General features: G+C 51.3%; 1 protein-coding gene across 3 annotated transcripts in view; it reads left to right on the plus strand.

Moving 5' to 3' along the window:
* The window catches only part of LOC134353817 (excitatory amino acid transporter 2-like), a 241,391-nt gene that overhangs the window by 193,404 nt on the left and 26,346 nt on the right, over positions 1–21,641 (plus strand). For all 3 annotated transcript variants that reach the window (XM_063062245.1, XM_063062248.1, XM_063062247.1), the window contains 5 exons: positions 1,809–2,059; positions 5,296–5,461; positions 12,310–12,436; positions 14,566–14,799; positions 21,153–21,347. In XM_063062245.1, the coding sequence (XP_062918315.1) occupies positions 1,809–2,059; positions 5,296–5,461; positions 12,310–12,436; positions 14,566–14,799; positions 21,153–21,347 (973 nt within the window). The remainder of the gene's footprint in view (positions 1–1,808; positions 2,060–5,295; positions 5,462–12,309; positions 12,437–14,565; positions 14,800–21,152; positions 21,348–21,641) is intronic.

Consider the following 21,641-nt stretch of genomic DNA (forward strand, 5'->3'; position numbering starts at 1 on the left):
TGAGCATCATTCATGAGGACCATGTCATCAGCAAAAGCCAGGACTGTGCAGGATATACCCTCTGCACCTCACTGAAATCCAGACCCAGCCTTAGCCAGAGCCACACACACACAGTGCTGGGGACACTCTGCAGGCCAGGTAGCAGCTATGGAGAAGGGTAAACGGTCGATGTTCCGAGCCGAGACCCTTCATCAGGACTGGGAAACAAGATGAGAAGTCAGAGCAAGAAGGTTGGCGGAGGACAAGAAGAAGCACAAGGTGGTAGGTGACAGGAGAAACTGGGAGAGGGGAGGGGTGAAGTAAAGAGCTGGGAAGTTGATTGGTGAAAGTGATAAATAGCTGGAGAAGGGGGAATTTGATAGGAGAGGGTAGAAGACCATGGAAGAAAGGGAAGGGGAGATGATGGGCAGGTAAGGAGATAAGGTGAGAGAGGGAAATGAATCAAGGAATGGTGGAGGGGGAGTGAGCATTCACTGGAAGTTTGAGAAATTGATGTTCATGCTTTCACCTTGGTGGCTACCCAGATGTCGCTCCAACCTGAGTGTGGCCTCATTGCAGCACTAAAGGAGGCCATGGACTGACATGTCTGAATGGAATGGGAATTAGAACTAAAATGGGGTGGCCACTGGGAGATCCTACTTTTTACGGCAGATGGAGCATAGGTGCTTGGTGAAGCAGTCTCCCAATCTACATCAGGTCTCACTGAAATACAGGAGGCCACACTGGGAGCACCAAATGCAGCAGATGACCCCAACAGACTCACAGGTGAAGTGTCGCCTCACACCGAAGGACTGTTAGGTATAGGGGCAAGTATAAGGTTCATCCATCGTCATCGATGAAGACCTCGACACCATTAGTACTTTTTATGAGGTCGAATTGCTAACTCGACACTCAACCCAGCACGGATGGAAAGCATGCCCGGGAGTGGCTCCACTGGATTCGAACCGAGAACCTTCGCTCCCAGAATCCGGCGCTGATGTCACTGCACCACCAGCCAGTGATGGTGTCGAAACTAGCGCTTGATTTGGATTTAAGTGAGAGAGAGTTGCACAGCGTCAGCCTCACTCTCTCTTCCCAACCAATTCCCATCTGGATCCAGTGGCAAGACAAAAGTCGAGACGGCTGGAGATGGAACTAGGCGCAGTGGATGACCAGGACGTCTTCTGTATCTTGTCCTGCTCTACACGTTCCACGACGCTCGCAGAGACCACCTTCTTGACCATTGGACGTTCCATTGGTCTCGTCCGCTCAATCCGCCGGAGTCTGTCTTCACATGCTGGGATAGACAACTCCCTATCTCACCAAGGGTTTGAGACCCGTCGGCTACCCTCACCTGGTTTAGCCGGCTTGTTGAAGCCGTTGCCCGGGGTGTGGCCGCTGTCGCATGCAAACGGCTACGGGGAGCCACAGGTGAGAGCTGAGTGCCAGGTGAGGACCAAAGGTGGACTAACCGCCCTGAGAAGGACGTGACATGTTCCCCCACCAGAGGTGCTACCCCTCCCTGATGCCCCATACACCCAAGTACAGCACTTGTTCTGCTTGCAAGGATAAGTATCTGAGGGAGATCAGTGGGGAGGGACAAATGGAAAGGGAAAATGCGTAGGGAGCGATCCCTGTGGAAAGCAGTAAGTGGGGGTGGGGGGAAAGGTGTGCTTGGTTGTGGGATCCCATTGGAGATGGCAATCCAATAAAAATAAAGGAATGTTCATGATAATGTTTAATAATTGTGCACAATACTGTCTCTGTTGGTGGATACCCACCTAGTACCAATGTGTTATTTTAAAGCTGTGTTTTTCACCTTTTACAAGGTCTGTCTGGTCTTGATGCTAAGGCCAGTGGGCGCCTTGGGACCAGGGCCATGGTGTACTATATGTCCACCACCATCATTGCAGCTGTGCTCGGCGTGATCCTCGTGTTGGTTATTCACCCTGGAAACCCTGCGCTGAAGATGCAATTAGGAGAAGGGAAGAAGAACGATGAGGTGTCCAGCCTGGACGCATTCCTGGATCTCATCCGAAACCTCTTTCCTGAAAACCTGGTGCAAGCCTGTTTTCAGCAGGTAAGAAACTAGCAATTTATTTTGAAAAGCAAACTGCAGGGAATGTTGGAAACACCCAGTGGGTCAGGCAGCATCTGCAGAGAGGGAAACTGAGTTAACGGTTCAGCTTGGAAACTTTACATCGTGGGAAAGCTGGGGAAGGCAACACAGTGTCTGTAATTGGGCAAACACTAAGAGAAAAGTAGTCATGCTGGCTGCAAGAGAGTTGTGAAGGCTTATTCACCGCAATTGCTCTGCATGGAGGAGGTGTAAATGATTCCTAGATAATTTGTTTTGACTGCTTTAGGTTTAGGATTACCTGTGTTGATGCAAATCCTTGTAATGGGAGTGAGAACGCTCTGCAAGAGCAAAGTAGAGAGTGCCTCACAAGCCAGGAGGCATCTGGCGATTCAAGTCGAGGCAGATAGCAGAGTGTGTCCGCAGGGAAAGACAGGGACATCTAGAGATAGAAGAGGGAGTTGTTAGATTTTATTTTATGTCTGATGGGCAATGGTATAGATGGCAAGAACCAAAGCCTTCGACCCTACCACCTTGATAATAAGAAATTTGTAGTGTGATTTGAAAATATTGAGAGCCAAAAATATCCCTAAAGGAAATGAGCTGCACAAGTGGAAACGGCTGCCATAAAATGTAGATAAGTTGAAGCCTATAAATACAGATTCCTGTAATCATAGATTTGAAGTTTTGCCTCATTAGGGGTGGCTCAATGGTGCAGGCAGTAGAACTTCTGGCCTCACTGTTCCAGTGATCTAAGTTCGATCCTGACCTCTGGTGCTATCTGTGAAGTCACTGGGACTGTGAGACAGTGGCTCTCACCGTGCCTGTATGGCTGTTTTTCTGGTGCTTCTGTCTCCTCCCACATTCCCCTGACTAACACAGGATATAGGTTAATTGGCCACTATAAATGGCCCCCAGTTTGTGGGTGACTGGCAGAATCTGGGAAGGGTGGGGAGGGTAGACGATGTTACTGTGAGGAGAACAAAGTGGGATTAGTGTCTGATGGTCATGATCTCAATGTATGAAACTATGACTCTAATGACAGCATTATATAGAGCATCAAAACAGACCCTGCTGGTCCTAAAGCAGGTATCAGACTCCTGTAGCAACGTGGCCCAGAGCTTCCACTGAAACACTTGAATGGGGGAGAGCAGAGCTGTACAGGGCAGCCTTTAGAAATGAATCACTCTGAGCTCCTCTCAGACTGAGGAGCTGCTCCCCATACTAACCCTGCTTGCAAGCCATCACCCTATAACATAAAGCAGAACTCACTGCTTAAGATTGGTTCATAGTGCTTTGGAAGTAAATCAGTTCATCCAAACTCCTGGCAGACTGGTATCAGGGCAAATGGGAGTAAACTAGGAGTATGGATTGCAAGTGTGTCGAAGATTGAAGGATGATAACGTCTTGATATTTGAAATGATAAAGGGATTTTATTGAGCAATGGGAGCAGCGAACCTCTCCACCATCGAATGCATCTTCAAAAGACAGTGCCCCAACAAGGCAGCATCCAACATTATGGACTCTCACCATCCGGGACATGCCCTCTTAATGTTACTATCACCAGGGAGAAGGTACAGGAGCTTGAAGATGCACATCCAGAAAATGAGGAACATATTTGGAGTACTGTGCATAGCAATGGTCCTCGTGTTTAAGGAAGGATGTTAATGTACAGGAAGCAATGCCAGACTAATATCTGGAATGACACAAACACTTATGTGGAGAAACATTAACTGCTGGAGGAACTCAGTAGGGTAGGTCAAGCAGCATCTGTTTGGGGGAGGGGTGGGGTAATTGTCAATGTTTCAGGTTGAGTCCCTACATATAGAATCAGAATCAGGTTTAATATCACTGACATATTTGTGAAATTTGTTGTTTTGTGGCAGCAGCACAGTGCAAGACAAAAAAAATTAATAATTAAGTAAGAAATAATATAAAAACAATAAATAGGTAGTGCAAAAATAGTGAGGTAGTGTTCATTGTCAGTTCAGGAACCAGATGGCAGAGGGGAAGAAGCTGTCACTATAACGTTCAGTATGTGTTCTCACACTCCTGGGCCTCCTCTCTAATGACAATAATGAGAAGAGAGCACGTTCTGGGTGATGAGGGTCCCTAGTGATGGATGATGCCTTTCTGAAACATCGCCTTTTGGAGATGTCCCCACTGCTGGGAAGGCTGGTTGCCATGATGGAGCTGGCTGTGTTTGCAATCTGCTGCAGCCTCTTGTGACCCTGTGCAGTGGCCCTCCTATACCAGACAGTGATGCAACCAGTCAGAATGCTCTCCACGGTACATCTGTGAGTCTTTGGTGACATACCAATTCTCCTCAAAGTCCCCACTGGCATGCCTTCTTCATAATTGCATTAATTTGTTGGACCCAGGATAGATCTTCAGAAAGAGTAATACCTAGGAACTTGAAATTTCTCACCCTTTCCACTGTTGGCCCCTCGATGAGGACTGGTGTGTGTTCCCTCGACTTCCCCTTCCTGAAGTCCTCAATCAATTCCTTGGTCTTACTGATGTTGAGTACAAGGTTGTTGTTGTGACACTACCCAACCAGCTGATGTATCTCACTCCTGTACGCCTACTCGTCAGCATCTGAGGTTCTGCCAGCAACAGTTGTGTCATCGACAAATTTATAGATGGTGTTTGAGCTGTGCAGAGCCGCGCAGTCATGGGTGTAGAGAGAGCAGAGCAGCAGGCTAAGCATGCTTCTTGAGGTACACTGGTGTTGGTTGTCAGCGAGGAGGAGATGATATTTCTGATCCCAATATGAGGAAGATAGGCAGTATAAACAGGAGCAAGGAGGGGTGAGGCAGGGGCTGGTAGGTGACGGGTGGACTAAGGAGGGTGAAGGATGACGGGTAGATGGTGGGAAGATGAGTTCTAAGTCATTGGAAATACCTTCCATCAAAGGGCAATGAAGGCAGAATCTTTGAACAATTTTTAAGTCAGGGGTAGATAGATTCTTAAAAAGCAAGGGGGTGACGTGTTACTGGGGTAGGTGAGGGAGTAGAGTCGAGGTTGCAGTTGAGAATGGTGGAACAAGATTGAGGGACTGTTCCTCCCTGTTTATAAGTTTGTATGTGTATTTGTTAGCATGATTTACCCTAAAAACAGCACCATCTCCCAACAGGTCCCTGCCCCTCCTGAGCAACGGGTTAGAATCTGTCAGGACCACGATGTTTATGATCTGGGATGTGCTTAATTAGTTGTCCTCTACTGGTCCCTCCCAACAGATACAAACAGTTATCAAGAAAGTGGAGAATCCTCCAGAGGATCAGAGCACTGCCAACATCTCGGCGATCATACTGGAAGTGGCGAACGACACCCTGGGAGAGCCGCAAGGACCCAGCTACACCATCACCAAGAAGTTGCAGTTCAAGGATGGGATGAATGTGCTGGGTGAAGTCATCTCAACATTCACACTTCTGTATCTAACAGTGGGCCAGAAACCTTAGATGGGAGCATATTCGTCTCATTCCGCAGCTGCTGAGCTGTCCCCACTCCTGCCCACAGCCCTTGTGGTGCTGGCCAGGCCCTGCCATGCAGCACACATGGAGAACGTGGGAATCAAGAGCATTATTACATTGCTGCTCACAGGGGCACAAATGGAGAAGGGGATGCTCATTTTCTTCCTGAGGTAGCAATAACAAGAGACAGTCAGTCATAAACACGTCTTTGACTGTGGAGGGAGATACGAGGGACCTCAGTACTCTGTCTTGGAGAAGGGCACTGACACGTTCACCAGCTAGCTACACAGGTGCAATCAAGAGGAATTCTGCAGATGCTGGAAATTCAAGCAACACACATCAAAGTTGCTGGTGAACGCAGCAGGCCAGGCAGCATCTCTAGGAAGAGGTACAGTCGACATTTCGGGCAGAGACCCTTCGTCAGGACTAACTGAAGGAAGAGTTAGTAAGAGATTTGAAAGTGAGAGGGGGAGGGGGAGATCCAAAATGATAGGAGAAGACAGGAGGGGGAGGGATGGAGCCAAGAGCTGGACAGGTGATTGGCAAAGGGGATATGAGAGGATCATGGGACAGAAGGCCCAGGGAGAAGCCTGTCTCTTGCAAAAATGGCATCCCCTTCTCGCAATTCCTCCGTCTCCGCCACATCTGCTCTCAGGATGAGGCTTTTCATTCCAGGACGAGGGAGATGTCCTCCTTTTTTAAAGAAAGGGGCTTCCCTTCCTCCACCATCAACTCTGCTCTCAAACACATCTGCCCCATTTCACGCACTTCTGCTCTCACTCCATCCTCCCCACTAGGAATAGGGTTCCCCTGGTCCTCACCTACCACCCCACCAGCCTCCGGGTCCAACATATTATTCTCCGTAACTTCCGCCACCTCCAACGGGATCCCACCACTAAGCACATCTTTCCCTCCCCTCTCTCTGCTTTCCGCAGGGATCGCTCCCTAGGTGACTCCCTTGTCCATTCGTCCCCCCCATCCCTCCCCACTGATCTCCCTCCTGGCACTTATCCTTGTAAGCGGAACAAGTGCTACACATGCCCTTACACTTCCTCCCTCACCACCATTCAGGGCCCCAGACAGTCCTTCCAGGTGAGGCGACACTTCATCTGTGAGTTGGCTGGGGTGATATACTGCGTCCGGTGCTCCTGATGTAGCCTTCTATATATTGGCGAGACTCGATGCAGACTGGGAGATCATTTTACTGAACACCTACGCTCTGTCCGCCAGTGAAAGCAGGATCTCCCAGTGGCCACACATTTTAATTCCACATCCCATTCCCATTCTGACATGTCTAACCATGGCCTCCTCTACTGTAAAGATGAAGCCACACTCAGGTTGGAGGAACAACACCTTATATTCCGTCTGGGTAGCCTCCAACCTGATGGCATGAACATCGACTTTTCTAACTTCCGCTAATGCCCCACCTCCCCCTCGTACCCCATCCGTTATTTATTTTTATACACACATTCTTTCTCTCACTCTCCTTTTTCTCCCTCTGTCCCTCTCACTATACCCCTTGCCCATCCTCTGGGTTTCCCCCCCTCCCCCTTTTCCTTCTCCCTGGGCCTCCTGTCCGATGATCCTCTCATATCCCTTTTGCCAATCACCTGTCCAGCTCTTGGCTCCATCCCTCCCCCTCCTGTCTTCTCCTATCATTTTGGATCTCCCCCTCCCCCTCCCACTTTCAAATCTCTTACTAGCTCTTCCTTCAGTTAGTCCTGACGAAGGGTCTCGACCCGAAACATCAACTGTACCTCTTCCTAGAGATGCTGCCTGGCCTGCTGTGTTCACCAGCAACTTTGATGTGTGTTACACAGGCACAATCCTTTGTCTCTATGTTGTGTTGACCGTGCTGTTGCTCACCCTCTGGCTCCTTCTCTTTAAGTATTGACTTTGTTTCCTCCTGTCAACACCACTTTCCACTGCTCCCAACAGGAAACAGTGTAAATAGGAACCCTGGCTAACTTTCCCCATCTTCAGGCAGGGAGTGTTTCTTGTTCTTGAAAACTCCCTTCATTGAAAATTCCATTTATTGAAAGTGCCCTCGAGGAACCTCCTCCATCTGAAACAACCAATTAGACAAAACTGTCCATTACAAACCCCTTGTGATGGGAACAGCCTATTACTGAAACTATCTGTTAAAGACACTTCCCATTAGAAATAACCCCAGCTGCCTGTTGGAGGAAACTTTACTTGTTACAATGGGGCAGGATGGATATCAGGGACTGTTTTATTGTGGTGGTTAAGTATTATTAGCAGTTTGAAGATCCTACTCAGACTTTCCAGTTCTGGTCCCGTAAGTCATGGATTGTAGTCACGCACAAACGTGCTACTAAAGTAACACATGGAGGCAGAGAGAGCTAAACTCAGAATGCCTTTACTGATTCAAAATCGCACGCTTAAATCTCTCTTCCCATGAGCTCCTGCGACCCGCGGGGCAGACGTGACATCAGACTGCCCCCAGAAGGTCCGTCCCAGGTGGGTAGTTCCAAATGCGCTATTGTGTGTCTGCCCGCGGCTCCCAATGGCGGTTCGAGTCCCCTCACTGGTTGCTCGGTTCGAGGCGGTCCACTGTAAAAGTCTCTTCCCAGCCACCCACCTCCACAACACACATGGTTCCGTTGTGCCGGATCACCTAGAAGGGTCCCTTGTACGGCCGCTGTAGAGGTGACTTGTGCATGCCCCTGCAAATAAAAACATACTCACAGTCTCGGAGGTCTTTAGGGGTGAAGATGGCGTGGGACCATGCCTGGAGGTTGGGACCGGTGCCAGGGTCCCTACCTTGTCCCGCAGCCTCATTAGCGCAGCTGCTGGAGTTTCTTCCGAAACTTGGGCCTCTGGTACAAACTCTCCTGGGACCGTCACGGGGGGGGGGGGGGGTTCCATAGACCAACTTCACCGAGGAGGTGCCCAGGTCCTCCTTGGGGGCTGTGCGAATGCCCAGTAGGACCCAGGGAAGCTCATCTGTCCAGTTGGGGCCCCTGAGGCGCGCCATCAGGGCCGACTTGAGATGCCGGTGGAATCGTTCTACCAAACCGTTGGACTGGGGATGGTACACTGTGGTGTGATGCAGTTGGGTGCCCAGGAGCTGCGCCAGTGCTGTCCACAAACCAGACGTGAACTGCGCCCCTCTGTCGGAGGTGATGTCCGTTGGGAGGCCAAACCTGGCGATCCAGTTTGCAATGAGCGTCCTGGCGCAGGACTCAGTGGACGTGTCTGCCAGCAGTACAGCTTCCGGCCATCTGGTGAACCTGTCTACTATGGTAAAGATATACCTGGTGCCCCGGGAAACTGGCAGCGGGCTGACGATGTCCACGTGGATGTGTTGGAACCTCCTGTGCGTGGGCTGGAACTGCTGGAGGGGAGCCTTCACGTGCCGCTGGACTTTAGCGATCTGGCAGCGTACGCAGCTCCTGGCGCAGTGTCCGACCTGTTTGCGCAAACTGTGCCAGATGAATCTGTCCGCTACCAGCTTGATGGACGCCCGGATAGATGGGTGGGCCAGGTCATGCAGCGTGTCAAACACCCGACGCCTCCAGGCTGCTGGTACCACGGGTCGGGGTTTGCCGGTAGACACGTCGCACAGGAGTCGATCCGCTGCCGGGCTGATGGAAACATCCTCCAACTGGAGCCCCAAAACGGCGGTGCAGTAAGCTGGGATTTCGGTGTCCGACCGTTGTGCTTCCACCAGTGCTGCATAGTCTGTTCCTGAGGACAATATCCCTACTGAGTGGAGGCAGGGGCGAGACAGTGTGTCGGCAACGACGTTGTACTTCCCTGCGATGTGGCGGATGTCCGTGGTGATTTCTGAAATAAAGGACAGGTGCCTCTGCTGCCGAGCTGACCATGGGTCCGATCCCTTGGCCAGTGTGAAGGTGAGGGGCTTGTGGTCCGTATAAGTGGTGAACTCACTTCCCTTGAGGAAGTACCGGAAATGCCGGACAGCCAGGTAGAGCGCTAGCAACTCTCCGTCGAAATCGCTGTACTTCACCTCTGGTGGCCGTAGGTGCCGGCTGTAGAAAGCGAGTGGTCGCCACTGGTCCTCGACGAGCTGCTCCAGGACTCCGCTGACTGCCGTGTCGGAAGCGTCGACTGTGAGTGCCGTGGGTACATCGACTCTCGGGTGCACTAGGAGGGTCGCCTTTGCCAGTGCCTCCTTGGCCTGCTCGAACGCCTCCGTGGACTCCGCGTCCCGTGCCACCTCTTTGGCCTCGCCGGCCATCAGGGTGAACAAGGGTCTCATGATGCGTGTCACCGCCGGCACGAATCGGTGATAAAAGTTGACCATCCCTACGAACTCCTGCAGGCCCTTGACCGTGCTGGGCTTGGGGAACTGGCGGATGGCCTAGACCTTGTCCGGTAGGGGAACTGCGCCATGTCGGTTGACTCTGTGGCCCAAGAAGTCGATCTCCGTCAGCCCGAACTGGCACTTCGCCGGATTGATTGCCAGTCCGTGGTCGCTCAGGCATTGGCAGAGCTGGCGCAAATGTGCCACATGCTCTTGGTGCAAACTGCTGGCCACCAGGATATCGTCCAAGTAAATAAAAACGAAATCCAGGCTGCGTCCCACTGAGTCCATGAGCCTTTGGAAAGTTTGGGCTGCATTCTTGAGACCGAAAGCCATCCTCAGGAATTCGAACATGCCGAATGGGGTGATGAGGGCTGTCTTGGGCACGTCGTCGGGGTGCACTGGGATCTGATGGCATCCCCCGACCAGGTCGATTTTCAAGAAGATGGTCGCTCCGTGCAGGTTTGCCATGAAGTCCTGGATGTGGGGTACCGGGTATCTGTCGGCGGTTGTGGCGTCGTTGAGGCCTTCTGTAGTCTCCACAGGGCCTCCATCCTCCTGCGGACTTGGGCACCGTGTGCACGGGGATGCCCTCAGACTGTCTGAGCGGCATACAATTCCCATCTCTTCCATCTTACGGAGCTCCTCCTTGGCGAGGTGGAGCTTGTCGGGTGGGAGCCTGCGAGCTCGGGCGTGCAGCGGCGATCCTTGCGTGGGGATGTGGTGCTGCACGCCGTGCTTGGGGTCGGCCGTGGAGAACTGCGGGGTGACTATGGAGAGGAATTCCGCCAACACCCTGGTGAATTCATTACCCGAGAGGGTCACGGAATCCAGGTGAAGGGCCGGTAGCTTGGCTTCTCCGAGCTGGAAAGTCTGGAACATCTCGGCGTGGACCAAACGCCGGCCTTTTAGTTCGACCAGGAGGCAGTTGGCTTGTAGGGAATCTGCCCCTAGTAGTGGCTGTGACACCGCTGCCAACGTGAAAGTCCAAGTGAAACGGCTGGACCCGAAATGCAGTGAGATGGTTCACGGGCCGTATGTCTGAATACTGGTGCCATTTGCAGCGATGAGTTCAGGGCCTGGGACCACGTTACGAGTGTCCATGTTCGAGGGGGGGAGTACGCTGATTTCGGCCCCGGTGACTACCAGGAAGCGCTGCCCGGAATGTTGGTCCCAGAGGTACAGGAGGCTGTCTTGGTGGCCAGCCGTTGTAGCCCGGAAAAGCACATGGTGGACGGCAGTGGTGTGTGCCTGAGCCCCATCTTTGGTGATAGAAACACCATTGTTCCGAACTATCGCCTTTTCCCCCGTGGGTCTTGACGGCTTCGGTTGCGGAGCCTGGGCTTTGGGGCGCGCGATCGTGTCTAGGCCAATGGAGGCTGCTCTGCCAAAGGACGTCTGCTTTAGCCGTGACCCTGCGTGGGTCGCTGAAATCCTCACTCGCCAGGAGGAGGCAAATGTCCTCTGGCATTTGCTCGAGGAACAACTGTTCAAATAAAAGGCACGGCTTATGGCCATCCATGAGCGCCAGCATATCATTCATGAGCTCGGATGGTGTGCAGTCGCCCAGGCCGTCCATGTGTAGGAGCCGCGCGGCCCGTTCGCGGCGGGAGATTCCGAAGGAAATCAGGAGCGCCTTAAGCTCAGTGTACCTGTCTTCCGTTGGTGGCTGGCGTAGGAAGTCGATGATCCGGCGTGCCATCTCCTGGTCGAGCGTGCTGACCACATAGTAGTACCGCGTGGCGTCGGCTGTGATGTCCCTGATATTGAACTGGGCCTCAGCCTGCTCGAACCAAACGTGGGGCTGAGTGGCCCAGAAAGTCAGGAGCTTCAGAGAGACTGTGTTGTGTGATTTGCTCAAACTCATGGCTGGCCGCTGAGTTGCCGGCTCCAGATGCCGTCTGGAACGTCGGAGTCACCAATGCAGTCACGCGCAAACGCGCTACTAAAGAAACACACGGAGGCAGAGAGAGCTGAACTCAGAATGTCTTTACTGATTCAAAATCGCGCGCTTAAATCTCCCCTCCCATGGGCCACTGCGACCCATAGGGCGGACGTGACGTCAGACTGTCCCCGGAAGGTCCACCCTGAGCGGGTAGCTCCAAACGCGCTACCGCATGTCTGCCCGCGGCTCCCAATGGCGGTTCGAGTCCCGCGTGTGCGGGCCGTCACAGGATTTTAATTAGTCAGCAAAAACCATCTTGCCTTCAGCAGCCATGACTAAAGACTCTGCAATTCCCTTCCTCAGGTCTTTGTTTCTATCCTCGTCATCATTGTTGGCACTCTGAACCTTGTCTTCAACCCAATCTTTGGCCACATTCCCCTTTCTGTAGTTTGTAAGTCATGCTTGTGTTGGGTCTGGCTCCTCAGGACCAGTTTGAGGTACTTGCCCATATGTTACTGGACTGGCTGTGTATGTGGCGAACCAGATTGGATTTATAAACCCATGGCCACTCATGGTTTGCCTATTCTGTCTCACGATATTACAGGTGTGATTGGGTTCTTCATTGCCTTTGGTATTGCCATGGGGAAAATGGGGGAGAGGGCACAGCTGATGGTGGAATTCTTCAACATCCTCAATGAGATCGTCATGAAGCTGGTGATCATGATCATGTGGTAAGAGCTACAAGATCACTTATTATTCAAACAGCCATAGAACCTGTTGTTGCTGCAACCTCATGTCCCTCACAAACTGGCCCTATTCAGTCTGAAATTAAGCTATGTACCTGGCCTCATGCATTTTCTTTACTCATTGATTATCAAAGTCTCACATTGGGTCAAGCGATTACTGACGTTCATTATTGGTGTTAGTTTACTATTGTCACATATATCTAGATACAGTGAAAAGCTTGTCTTGTATTCAGATCAAATCATTCAACAGTATATTCAGGTAATGCAAAGTAAAACAATAACAGAAGGCAGAATGAAGTGTAAAAGAGAAAGTGTAGTGCAGGTAAACGATAAAGGTCAAGATCATAATAAAATAGATTGTGAGATCTAAGAGTGGACCAAGGAGTGAATTTATAGTGAAATCCACAGCATCCAGTTAGTGTAACACTTGATCACTCAACAATTAATCTAATAAGATTGGGAGGATCTTCAATTGGTGAGTCATGAGAACTTTGAGCAGCACAGGTTCATCAGGACTAGTTTACTGTCTTTTGCAGAAAATGTACAGGTGCAATGAAAAACTTACTAACAGCAGCATCACAGCCACATTGAGTCAATCAATCAGCATTCATGAGGGAAAAAAACATAAATTATACACACTTTTTACAAGACAGAACAATTAGAAGAAAAAAGCTAAGTCCATTTTGTTGCAAGATAATGAAAATGGTCGTTATGTTGCTAAACTAGTGAGTAGGGTTTGCCTAAGGGAGGAGGACTGAGTATTTGTTGGGTTGGGGGTGAGAAGTGTCCTAATGCACAGATCTGTGTGGTGGGTCTCATCCGTTTCCCGATGACAGAGCAATTCCACCCCCCCCTTTATACTGGCCATCTCACCTCTCCTGATGCAGGGTTCGAACCCAAAGCAAATGCTGCTCAGTCTGCTGAGTTCCTCCAGTAGATTCATTCCCCCACTAATTTCCTTCGTAATCTAGTTTTCACTCATTTGGGTCCTGTTGAGAAAATTCTTTACTGCTTTCCAAAGATTAAACCCAACAAAGAGCAGCATCTACTCACACAGGGCTTTGTAGACATCCGTAACACTGCCTCCATAATGCTGAGGGGTCTTATCACCCAATTCTATGCTTCAAGACAGAAATCAGTCGGTGCTTTTAGTGATGGTACTGGGAGCAGGGTGAAGGAAGGAAAGGATTCTTAATCAAATTAAATGACAAAGTAGTCTGTAAAACCCTCCTGCAATTTTTGCACCTCCAACCATTCTAAGCGAGAGTATTATGTGCAAATGAGCTGTCGGTCAATAAGTAGGATGTAAGTTAACTCATAGAACTGCACAGTTTTCTTGATAAATCCTATTTAATACCATCTACACTTCATCCTCAGTGACTGTCACATGCTCATCCTTGTTCTCCCCTTCTGTCTCTCTCTCTCTTTCTCTTTCTTCCTTCCCTATCTCTCTATATTCCCTCTTCTTCACCCTCTCTCTTTCAATCTCTTTCCTTTCTCTCTCATGTTCTCTCTCTTACTCCCTCTCTTTCTTTCACTGTATTCTATCTGCCACTTCTTTGCCCATTCTCCTAATCTATCCTTCTGTAGCCTCCCTCCTTCCTCATCACTACCTACCCCCCACCTATCTTCGTATCATCTGCAAACTTGGCCACAAAGCCATCAATTCCATCATCCAGATCACTGACACGTAACGTAAAAAGAAGTTGTCCCGACACCGACCCCTGTGGCACACCACTGGTCACCAGCAGCCAATCAGAAAAGTCTCCTTTGATTCCCTCCTGCCAGTCAGCCAATCTTCCGTCCATGCTAGTATCTTTCCTGTAATACCATGGGCTCTTATCTTGTTAAGCAGCCTCATGTGTGGCACCTTGTCAAAGGCCTTTTAAAAAAAAATTCTTGGAATTCCACGCAATATTTCTGCGTTCTTATACCCGCCCCTTCAAAAGTGAATTGGTCAGGTGGACAGATACCTTTCCATCTGTGCAGGTTTTAATTAAGTCTCCTGCTACAGCCCTCAAATCCACAGCTGTCCCAGATGTGACGTTGTTGCCCAGCGTTGTACCTGATACAGTACCTCCCTAACCCTTAATTTTCTCCATTGCGTTATTAAGGTACTCGCCCCTGGGTATCGCTTGTCTGATTTGTGGGAAGATTGTGGCCATCGAAGACCTGGAGGTGGTTGCAAAGCAACTGGGCATGTACATGGTGACAGTAATCACTGGGCTTATCATCCATGGAGGCATAATCTTGCCACTGATGTACTTTGCGATGACCAGGAAAAACCCTTTCTCCTTCCTAGCAGGCATCTTCCAGGCCTGGATCACTGCACTTGGGACAGCATCCAGGTACAGTCCTACCTGTTGGGTGACCTGAAAGAGGTTTGCAAGATTATGAGAGGCATAGATTCTATCGATAGGCACACCCATCTTTGCAGAGTAAGGGAGTCTAAATCAGTTCAAGCTGAAAAAGGACAGATTTAAAGGGGACCTGAGGGGCTAGCTATTTTTTCCACGCAGAGGGAAGGAGCTGCCAGAAGAAATGTTAAAAGTGCGTGCAGTTATAATATTTCAAGGACATTTGGGAAAGTAGGAAACATTAAAAGGGATATGTGCAAGATTCAGGTAGGTGGGAGCTTAGTCAGCCTGAGCAAGTTGGGCTAAAGAGCCTGTTTTCATGCTGTAATGGGTGAGGGAGCAGTGGGGGAAGTGTGTGTTTTCATGCTGTAATGGGTGAGGGAGCAGTGGGGGAAGGGGCTGTTTTCATGCTGTAATGGGCGAGGGAGCTGTGGGGGAAGTGTGTGTGTTCATGCTGTAATGAGTGAGGGAGCAGTGGGGAAAGGGGCTGTTTTCATGCTGTAATGGGCGAGGGAGCTGTGGGGGAAGTGTGTGTGTTCATGCTGTAATGAGTGAGGGAGCAGTGGGGAAAGGGGCTGTTTTCATGCTGTAATGGGTGAGGGAGCAATGGGGGAAAGGTCTGTTTTCATGCTGTAATGGGTGAGGGAGCAGTGGGGGAAGTGTGTGTTTTCATGCTGTAATGGGTGAGGGAGCAGTGGGGGAAGGGTCTGTTTTCATGCTGTAATGGGTGAAGGAGCAGTGGGGGAAGGGTCTGTTTTCATGCTGTAATGGGTGAGGGAGCAGTGGGGGAAGGGTGTGTTTTCATGCTGTAATGGGTGAGGGAGCAGTGGGGGAAGGGTGTGTTTTCATGCTGTAATGGGTGAGGGAGCTGTGGGGGAAGGGTGTATTTTCATGCTGTAATGGGTGAGGGAGCAGTGGGGGAAAGGTCTGTTTTCATGCTGTAATGGGTGAGGGAGCAGTGGGGGAAGCGTGTGTTTTCATGCTGTAATGGGTGAGGGAGCAGTGGGGGAAGGGTCTGTTTTCGTGCTGTAATGGGTGAGGGAGCAGTGGGGGAAGGGTCTGTTTTCGTGCTGTAATGGGTGAGGGAGCAGTGGCGGAAGGGTGTGTTTTCATGCTGTAATGGGTGAGGGAGCAGTGGGGGAAGGGTGTGTTTTCATGCTGTAATGGGTGAGGGAGCAGTGGGGGAAGGGTGTGTTTTCATGCTGTAATGAGTGAGGGAGCTGTGGGGGAAGGGTGTGTTTTCATGCTGTAATGGGTGAGGGAGCAGTGGGGGAAGCGTGTGTTTTCATGCTGTAATGGGTGAGGGAGCAGTGGGGGAAGGGTCTGTTTTCATGCTGTAATGGGTGAGGGAGCAATGGGGGAAAGGTCTGTTTTCATGCTGTAATGGGTGAGGGAACAGTGGGGGAAGGGTGTGTTTTCATGCTGTAATGGGTGAGGGAGCAGTGGGGGAAGGGTCTGTTTTCATGCTGTAATGGGTGAGGGAGCAGTGGGGGAAGGGTCTGTTTTCATGCTGTAATGGGTGAGGGAGCAATGGGGGAAAGGTCTGTTTTCATGCTGTAATGGGTGAGGGAGCAGTGGGGGAAGTGTGTGTTTTCATGCTGTAATGGGTGAGGGAGCAGTGGGGGAAGGGTCTGTTTTCATGCTGTAATGGGTGAGGGAGCAGTGGGGGAAGGGTGTGTTTTCATGCTGTAATGGGTGAAGGAGCAGTGGGGGAAGGGTGTGTTTTCATGCTGTAATGGGTGAGGGAACAGTGGGGGAAGGGTGTGTTTTCATGCTGTAATGGGTGAGGGAGCAGTGGGGGAAGTGTCTGTTTTCATGCTGTAATGGGTGAGGGAGCAGTGGGGGAAGGGTGTGTTTTCATGCTGTAATAGGTGAGGGAGCAGTGGGGGAAGTGAGTGTTTTCATGCTGTAATGGGTGAGGGAGCAGTGGGGGAAGGGTGTGTTTTCATGCTGTAATGGGTGAGGGAGCAGTGGGGGAAGGGTGTGTTTTCATGCTGTAATGGATGAGGGAGCAGTGGGGGAAGTGAGTGTTTTCATGCTGTAATGGGTGAGGGAGCAGTGGGGGAAGGGTGTGTTTTCATGCTGTAATGGGTGAGGGAGCAGTGGGGGAAGGGTCTGTTTTCATGCTGTAATGGGTGAGGGAGCAGTGGGGGAAGGGTGTGTTTTCATGCTGTAATGGGTGAGGGAGCAGTGGGGGAAGGGTCTGTTTTCATGCTGTAATGGGTGAGGGAGCAGTAGGGGGAAGGGGTTGTTTTCATGCTGTAATGGGTGAGGGAGCTGTGGGGGAAGGGTGTGTATTCATGCTGTAATGGGTGAGGGAGCAGTGGGGGAAGGGTGTGTTTTCATGCTGTAATGGGTGAGGGAGCAGTGGGGGAAGGGTGTGTTTTCATGCTGTAATGGGTGAGGGAGCAGTGGGGGAAGGGGCTGTTTTCATGCTGTAATGGGTGAGGGAGCTGTGGGGGAAGTGTGTGTTTTCATGCTGTAATGGGTGAGGGAGCAGTGGGGGAAGGGTGTGTTTTCATGCTGTAATGGGTGAGGGAGCAGTGGGGGAAGGGGCTGTTTTCATGCTGTAATGGGTGAGGGAGCTGTGGGGGAAGGGTGTGTTTTCATGCTGTAATGGGTGAGGGAGCAGTGGGGGACGGGTGTATTTTCATGCTGTAATGGGTGAGGGAGCAGTGGGGGAAAGGTCTGTTTTCATGCTGTAATGGGTGAGGGAGCAGTGGGGGAAGGGTGTGTTTTCATGCTGTAATGGGTGAGGGAGCAGTGGGGGAAGGGTCTGTTTTCATGCTGTAATGGGTGAGGGAGCAGTGGGGGAAGGGGCTGTTTTCATGCTGTAATGGGCGAGGGAGCTGTGGGGGAAGTGTGTGTGTTCATGCTGTAATGAGTGAGGGAGCAGTGGGGAAAGGGGCTGTTTTCATGCTGTAATGGGTGAGGGAGCAATGGGGGAAAGGTCTGTTTTCATGCTGTAATGGGTGAGGGAGCAGTGGGGGAAGTGTGTGTTTTCATGCTGTAATGGGTGAGGGAGCAGTGGGGGAAGGGTCTGTTTTCATGCTGTAATGGGTGAAGGAGCAGTGGGGGAAGGGTCTGTTTTCATGCTGTAATGGGTGAGGGAGCAGTGGGGGAAGGGTGTGTTTTCATGCTGTAATGGGTGAGGGAGCAGTGGGGGAAGGGTGTGTTTTCATGCTGTAATGGGTGAGGGAGCTGTGGGGGAAGGGTGTATTTTCATGCTGTAATGGGTGAGGGAGCAGTGGGGGAAAGGTCTGTTTTCATGCTGTAATGGGTGAGGGAGCAGTGGGGGAAGCGTGTGTTTTCATGCTGTAATGGGTGAGGGAGCAGTGGGGGAAGGGTCTGTTTTCGTGCTGTAATGGGTGAGGGAGCAGTGGGGGAAGGGTGTGTTTTCATGCTGTAATGGGTGAGGGAGCAGTGGGGGAAGGGTGTGTTTTCATGCTGTAATGGGTGAGGGAGCAGTGGGGGAAGGGTGTGTTTTCATGCTGTAATGAGTGAGGGAGCTGTGGGGGAAGGGTGTGTTTTCATGCTGTAATGGGTGAGGGAGCAGTGGGGGAAGCGTGTGTTTTCATGCTGTAATGGGTGAGGGAGCAGTGGGGGAAGGGTCTGTTTTCATGCTGTAATGGGTGAGGGAGCAATGGGGGAAAGGTCTGTTTTCATGCTGTAATGGGTGAGGGAACAGTGGGGGAAGTGTGTGTTTTCATGCTGTAATGGGTGAGGGAGCAGTGGGGGAAGGGTCTGTTTTCATGCTGTAATGGGTGAGGGAGCAGTGGGGGAAGGGTCTGTTTTCATGCTGTAATGGGTGAGGGAGCAATGGGGGAAAGGTCTGTTTTCATGCTGTAATGGGTGAGGGAGCAGTGGGGGAAGTGTGTGTTTTCATGCTGTAATGGGTGAGGGAGCAGTGGGGGAAGGGTCTGTTTTCATGCTGTAATGGGTGAGGGAGCAGTGGGGGAAGGGTGTGTTTTCATGCTGTAATGGGTGAAGGAGCAGTGGGGGAAGGGTGTGTTTTCATGCTGTAATGGGTGAGGGAACAGTGGGGGAAGGGTGTGTTTTCATGCTGTAATGGGTGAGGGAGCAGTGGGGGAAGTGTCTGTTTTCATGCTGTAATGGGTGAGGGAGCAGTGGGGGAAGGGTGTGTTTTCATGCTGTAATAGGTGAGGGAGCAGTGGGGGAAGTGAGTGTTTTCATGCTGTAATGGGTGAGGGAGCAGTGGGGGAAGGGTGTGTTTTCATGCTGTAATGGGTGAGGGAGCAGTGGGGGAAGGGTGTGTTTTCATGCTGTAATGGATGAGGGAGCAGTGGGGGAAGTGAGTGTTTTCATGCTGTAATGGGTGAGGGAGCAGTGGGGGAAGGGTGTGTTTTCATGCTGTAATGGGTGAGGGAGCAGTGGGGGAAGGGTCTGTTTTCATGCTGTAATGGGTGAGGGAGCAGTGGGGGAAGGGTGTGTTTTCATGCTGTAATGGGTGAAGGAGCAGTGGGGGAAGGGTGTGTTTTCATGCTGTAATGGGTGAGGGAACAGTGGGGGAAGGGTGTGTTTTCATGCTGTAATGGGTGAGGGAGCAGTGGGGGAAGTGTCTGTTTTCATGCTGTAATGGGTGAGGGAGCAGTGGGGGAAGGGTGTGTTTTCATGCTGTAATAGGTGAGGGAGCAGTGGGGGAAGTGAGTGTTTTCATGCTGTAATGGGTGAGGGAGCAGTGGGGGAAGGGTGTGTTTTCATGCTGTAATGGGTGAGGGAGCAGTGGGGGAAAGGTGTGTTTTCATGCTGTAATGGATGAGGGAGCAGTGGGGGAAGTGAGTGTTTTCATGCTGTAATGGGTGAGGGAGCAGTGGGGGAAGGGTGTGTTTTCATGCTGTAATGGGTGAGGGAGCAGTAGGGGGAAGGGTCTGTTTTCATGCTGTAATGGGTGAGGGAGCAGTGGGGGAAGGGTGTGTTTTCATGCTGTAATGGGTGAGGGAGCAGTGGGGGAAGGGTCTGTTTTCATGCTGTAATGGGTGAGGGAGCAGTAGGGGGAAGGGGTTGTTTTCATGCTGTAATGGGTGAGGGAGCTGTGGGGGAAGGGTGTGTATTCATGCTGTAATGGGTGAGGGAGCAGTGGGGGACGGGTGTGTTTTCATGCTGTAATGGGTGAGGGAGCAGTGGGGGAAGGGTGTGTTTTCATGCTGTAATGGGTGAGGGAGCAGTGGGGGAAGGGGCTGTTTTCATGCTGTAATGGGTGAGGGAGCTGTGGGGGAAGTGTGTGTTTTCATGCTGTAATGGGTGAGGGAGCAGTGGGGGAAGGGTGTGTTTTCATGCTGTAATGGGTGAGGGAGCAGTGGGGGAAGGGGCTGTTTTCATGCTGTAATGGGTGAGGGAGCTGTGGGGGAAGGGTGTGTTTTCATGCTGTAATGGGTGAGGGAGCAGTGGGGGACGGGTGTATTTTCATGCTGTAATGGGTGAGGGAGCAGTGGGGGAAAGGTCTGTTTTCATGCTGTAATGGGTGAGGGAGCAGTGGGGGAAGGGTGTGTTTTCATGCTGTAATGGGTGAGGGAGCAGTGGGGGAAGGGTCTGTTTTCATGCTGTAATGGGTGAGGGAGCAGTGGGGGAAGGGGCTGTTTTCATGCTGTAATGGGTGAGGGAGCAGTGGGGGAAGGGTCTGTTTTCATGCTGTAATGAGTGAGGGAGCTGTGGGGGAAGGGTGTGTTTTCATGCTGTAATGGGTGAGGGAGCAGTGGGGGAAGAGTGTGTTTTCATGCTGTAATGGGTGAGGGAGCTGTGGGGGAAGTGTCTGTTTTCATGCTGTAATGGGTGAGAGAGCAGTGGGGGAAGGGTCTGTTTTCATGCTGTAATGGGTGAGGGAGCTGTGGGGGAAGGGTGTGTTTTCATGCTGTAATGGGTGAGCGAGCAGTGGGGGAAGGGTGTGTTTTCATGCTGTAATGAGTGAGGGAGCTGTGGGGGAAGGTGAGGAGGCAGGCCGAGGGAGAGTGTGGAGCAGAGGAGGTGGGTAGAAAGCTGTGGAGGACTGTGCGGGGAGTGGAATATGACAGGGGAGCAGGGTGGAGTGGAGAAGCGGACGTGAGCATGGGTGGGGAAGGGCAGGGGTTGCCTGCAAGAGTGAGCGCAGACTTTGTGAATTGGGAGCAGGAAGCAAGGGTGGGTGTACAGTGGTGAGAACAGCATACACAGAGCAGGACACTGCAGTGAGCGGGGACAGCCTGAACACTTTGTGCTGTGCCTTGGGGGTAATGAAAGGCCTGGTGGTCAACAGAGAGCTGAAGCAGTCTGCGTTAATCAGTGAGGAAGGGACAAACCATGGGGGCACAGGGGTAAGGAAGCTGATGGGCTTCATTTGTGTTTTCCAGTGCTGGGACCCTGCCCGTCACTTTCCGCTGCCTGGAGGAGAACCTGGGCATTGACAAGCGAGTGACCCGCTTTGTTCTTCCAGTTGGTGCCACCATCAACATGGATGGAACTGCCCTCTACGAGGCTGTGGCTGCCATTTTCATCGCCCAAATGAACAATATCCAGCTGGATGCGGGACAGATAGTGACTGTGAGGTGCGTTTGAAGCCGCCACTGCCCTGTACCCTCCCCTTGAGAGGTCAAGGTTGAGGGGGTTCATCTCTGTCAGTCACACCCTGCCTTCGTACTGCATGTGTAGGCAGTGTGAAAAGAGAATTCAAACCAATTTTCATCAGCACCATGCAAATAAACGCCAGTTCCACCTTCTCTGTGAGGTCAACAGCACAGATCTCTTGGCATCGTTACACTGTTTATGCTTTTCACTCGATTTATTTGTTGTTACTTGGTTTACTGTTCACCCTGTGAGGTTCATACGAGCAGCTGTTTTCA

The sequence above is a fragment of the Mobula hypostoma genome, chromosome 11 (genome assembly GCF_963921235.1).
Source record: "Mobula hypostoma chromosome 11, sMobHyp1.1, whole genome shotgun sequence".
In the NCBI taxonomy this organism is placed as follows: Eukaryota; Metazoa; Chordata; class Chondrichthyes; order Myliobatiformes; family Myliobatidae; genus Mobula; species Mobula hypostoma.